The sequence below is a fragment of the Talpa europaea genome (assembly GCF_964194135.1).
Source record: "Talpa europaea genome assembly, chromosome: 7".
Taxonomy (NCBI): Eukaryota; Metazoa; Chordata; class Mammalia; order Eulipotyphla; family Talpidae; genus Talpa; species Talpa europaea.
Genome location: NC_140074.1, coordinates 11,414,730 through 11,418,908, shown reverse-complemented (window position 1 = coordinate 11,418,908; position 4,179 = coordinate 11,414,730). Strand labels below are relative to the sequence as shown.

General features: G+C 53.8%; 1 protein-coding gene across 1 annotated transcript in view; it reads right to left on the bottom strand.

Moving 5' to 3' along the window:
• Positions 1-2,792: 2,792 nt before the first annotated feature.
• Positions 2,793-4,179, bottom strand: part of KIF24 (kinesin family member 24) — a gene marked incomplete at both ends in the record, with an annotated part of 46,465 nt that continues 45,078 nt past the window's right edge. The window contains 2 exons of the mRNA XM_084237164.1: positions 2,793-2,933; positions 3,470-3,563. Coding sequence (XP_084093290.1) covers positions 2,793-2,933; positions 3,470-3,563 — 235 coding nt within the window. The remainder of the gene's footprint in view (positions 2,934-3,469; positions 3,564-4,179) is intronic.

The following is a 4,179-nucleotide window of genomic DNA, read 5'->3' as shown; positions in this document are numbered from 1 at the left end:
GACCAGGCCCTGCCTAGGCCCTGCCACGGAACCAGCCCCCTGCAGGAGGCCCTGGAGAGCCACCTGTGGGGCACACTTCCAGATTTTCTTTGGGGTGGGGTGGGGGGTGGAAGTCAGGTGTGGAGACTCTGCTTGCCAGCCTCTGTGAGCCTAGGCCCTGAGCTGAGGAGAAGGTGGGGAGATTGGGGCATGTGAACACCCCCAGAACCGTCCTGGTTCCTTCCGTATTAAACGTATTTGTATTTTGAGAAGTGTCCTTCCCACCTTGGCCCTCCAGAGAGACTTCCCTGGTCTTTCTGGGGTTTGTCCTTAGCTGAAACCTGGCCTGGCTGCCTGAAAGAGTCAGGGAGCAAGGTGGGAGGGCCAGACTCAGTGCTGCTTCGGGGCTAGATGCTCCCCTTATCTGTGCTGGTGGACTGAACCTCTAACCCCGGTTGCGTGCAATTGAAAGGTTTTTCCAGGGTTTTGTTTCATTTTCCCCCTTTAACAGAGTCTTAGTGTTACACTGGTTCTGGGGTGCCTGAGGCGCAAAGCTGTCCTTTCCCCAAGGGCCCTCGGTTTGCCTCTTCAGCCAGGCAGTGACCATGCTTTCCTTCCGCAGCCTGTTTGTTCTGGCTTGGTTTGGACCACAATCCTCGGCTACCCAGGATTTTTAGGACCCCCTGCTCTAACAGTTGCCGGTTTAATAAATCACTGGATCCTTCTTAGCACAGAGTGGGGGAGAAACAAGCCACGATTTAGTCGCTCAGCACTAATTCCACACCTCAGTTCTCCTGGAGAACAGCCTCTCCCTCCAGCCCCCCGCTCTAGGATGATACAACAAATAATAACTAGTCATAGAAATCAGTCTCTTTTGTTTTGTATGATGTTGTACATCATTAAAGATCTAAATACAAAGGATATACAGTCTTGATGAATCTAAAGTAATTTGCTAATAACTATTTTGATTCTTCAGAGATAACTAATAAAAATCTAAAAGGTATAAATGCTGCTGTAATAATTTATTGCCAGAGATGAGTTTACTGTGGGAAGAGGGTGAATGTGGGTGAAGGGATTTCCTGCTTAGATTTGCTCGGGTGGAACAGGACCTAACTCTCGTGTCACTTCAGTATTTTCTCCGCATTCCAGGCCAGTGGGACCCGGGAGCTGGCCCCACCAGTCTGCCCTGGTGGTTGGTTTGCAAAGGCAGGCACAGTTGAAGGTTTGTTTAAATCTGGCTCTGGCTCTGGGCCAGGGACAGATGCCTTCCTCCAAGCCTGTCTGTGCATGTGGGGCAGGTGGACCCCTGGAGGAGATCACCCAGAGGTGAGGAAGTCCCTTTTCCTGTGAGCAGCGTAGGCATGTCTGCACCGTGCCACAGGTGGAGGAACTGGCTTCCAATTGCTTTGCCGGCCTCAGTGGTACTGTTACATCTGATAAAACTAAATTCATTCGTAAGGTTTGTCGTCCTGTACAACTGCTTGTGCTCGCGGCTGGGGAGTGGCTCTCAAATGGGATCACTGAGGAGGGCTACTGCGCCTTCGGCCAGGGAGCGCTGCTGGAAAGAGGGCGCCCTCTGGTGGTCAGACCCGGCACAGGCGGAGGTTGACAGAGCCCTGGCGGGTTGTCAGCTAGTCTCAGCCAGTTAGCCCCGCTCCTGGTATGTTAAGTGCTTTTTAAGGTATTAAAAGTTATCCTTTTAATTAAAAGTTATCCTTTTAATATCTTACTCTTAGGGAATGTAAAGTCTCACACCATAATAGGTGTCTGGACCCAGGTGGGGTCACATGAGATCTCAATTTGCACAGGGTGGCCTTGAAAGCGATGGGCCACCTAGACAGCTTGGATTTTTTTATGCCCTGTTGTGTCCTGCCCAAAAGATAGAGCTTACATGAAAGGGTGTGTGTGCAGAATCCTGCTGCAGCATCGCAGACTGTTGAGGACTCTGTGCTGTGACACAGAACACAGGCCCCCGAGGGGCGAGTAGAGAGCGGGGTGATCCTGGCAGGAAGTGAGGCTACAGGGTTTGGACTTGCCTGAGATCCTTCAATGCGTCAACTAGTCCATGAGGGCGGGTGGAACTGCTATGGGCGCATGAAGCTTCTGGAGCTTGTAACAGGCTTATGGTCCCAAGCAAAAGGCAGAGATGGGGGAAAAAATGATGCAGTGACGTGGACACCCTCTTCTGTTTCAAAACTGGACTGCGTGAAGGGAGGAAAACAAAGCATAAATCTGCGGCTGTTAAATACGCATCAAGTCAAGGTTTATTTTACATTTTCAAAATGTAACCTGAAACCCCAAAGCCATCTGCACAGGCTGAAGGAGCAGAACTCCCCTGCCCCCATCCCGCTAGCACCAGTGTTCAGTTTTTGGCCAAGTCTTGATGAAAGGCACAGAGTTCAGCTGACGAAGTCCCTGGGCTAGACATGGTCTCCAGCTTGTGGCCTGACCTCTAGATCACCACACCCCCGCCCCCTATCCTCGGATTCTCAAGCTCATACATCTACAGGGTTATTAGACCAAGTGTGCCCCCACAGGTGAGGGGAAGCACATTCCCTTCCAGCCCCAAAGGAAAGGGAGCGGGCACACTGAGTTCTTTCTCACAGATGCAGCTGTGCTTGATGTGGAGGGAGAGCCTGACCCTGAGGAGCCGGAGTCTCGCCAAGGCCATTGTGACTGGGCGAGGCCAGGATGGGCAGGACCAGGACGTGGGTCTGGTATCTGCAGAGAGGATCTGGCAGAGGCCCCTTCTGTCCCTGAGAGCCCTGCTCGGGCTCCTGAACGGCCCCTGCCCCCCTGTACCGGATCTTGTCCTAAGACACCACCGTCCTCTCAGGGGCTGAGGCTGGCTTGTGGCAGGCCAGATAGAGCTGCAGCTCGCTCCTCAGACTCTGGATGCACTTGGATTTCAGAGCCATGATTTCATCCAACTGGGTCACAAAATCTTCAAAATCCTGAAAAAGGAAATAAAAGACAAATGGCGCTTGTGCTCTGACAGGCTGCTGGTCAGATCTACTTTCCTAGCCTCTCTTGCAGGAAAGTTTCAAAGCCTAGGCCTTTCCCAGCTGGAAACCCGCAGGACAATCCTGCAGCACTTCTGTGTGTGAGACACTTTCTACCTAGGGAGCTATTTAGTCGAGCAGGGGGTATTTCTGCACCGGCAATCTCTGCACGTGGCAAGTCACACGGACCATCACAGGGAGGGGCGGGCCCCCACAAGCCACTGGGAAGGCAGAGTGGCAAGAGAGGCACCAGAAACATGTTAGCCTGGGAATGGGCGTGTAAACACACTCCCCCACCTGTCCTCGTAGCCCCTTGAACTCTGTCATCTCAGAGCAGAGGCAAGAGGATGCGTGCACAAGGCCTCAACCATAGGTAGTACGTGACAGCACTACTCTCACCCCACAAAACCACAGCAAACAAGGACAACTGTCCAACTAGCTGCAGGCTACTTCCCAACAGCCCTGAGTGTCCAGCCGAGGCCACTTACGTTAGGAGCCAGCCGGTTCATCAGAGTCTCCTCCTTGAAGCCCAGCTCGGCCATTTCATCCAGCTGTTCCTGGTGTGCTCGGATAACCACCTGCCTGGGAACACCAGAGGGGACGTTGTGATCTTCGAGTCCTCCCACCTTTCCCGGGGCAGCTTTCTGGGCTCAGCCTCATCTCCAGACCAGGAGCTGTCTGCCCAAGGCGGTCAAGGCTCTGACCAGCACAGCTCCCTTTCCCCCACCTCACCGGTTTTCAGGGTTTGTCAAGGAGTGAAGGAGCGCCGTGGAAACTGGGAAAGACAGGAAGACTGTCGACCTGCGAGCAGCGGGCGCCTCATCTGTGCAGCCCTGCTTGTCCAGAAAGCCGGTTATCAGGAGCCCTGGCAAAGGGCGACAGCCTCACGGAGGAAGCATCTGTTCCCACAGGCCCGCCCTCCCCTCTAGCCCCTGGGCCTCGGATGCTGAGAGGGACCCTGCTGTCAACGGTCTCCTTCCTTTCACATCCCCCAAGGCTGTCTCCTCTCCCTTTTTCCGGCCCATACGCAGCATCTTTTGGGGAAAGGCACAAATCCCCAGGCCCTGTTTCCGGCCTTTCCCGTCTTGGAGCGTGCTTTGTCTCAGCTCGAGGGAACAAAGTTGAACAAGGACGGCCCTTCGGGGACAGAGGCCCAACACAAGGAAGAGGAGGCTTCTGATATGCCAAAGGCCACAGG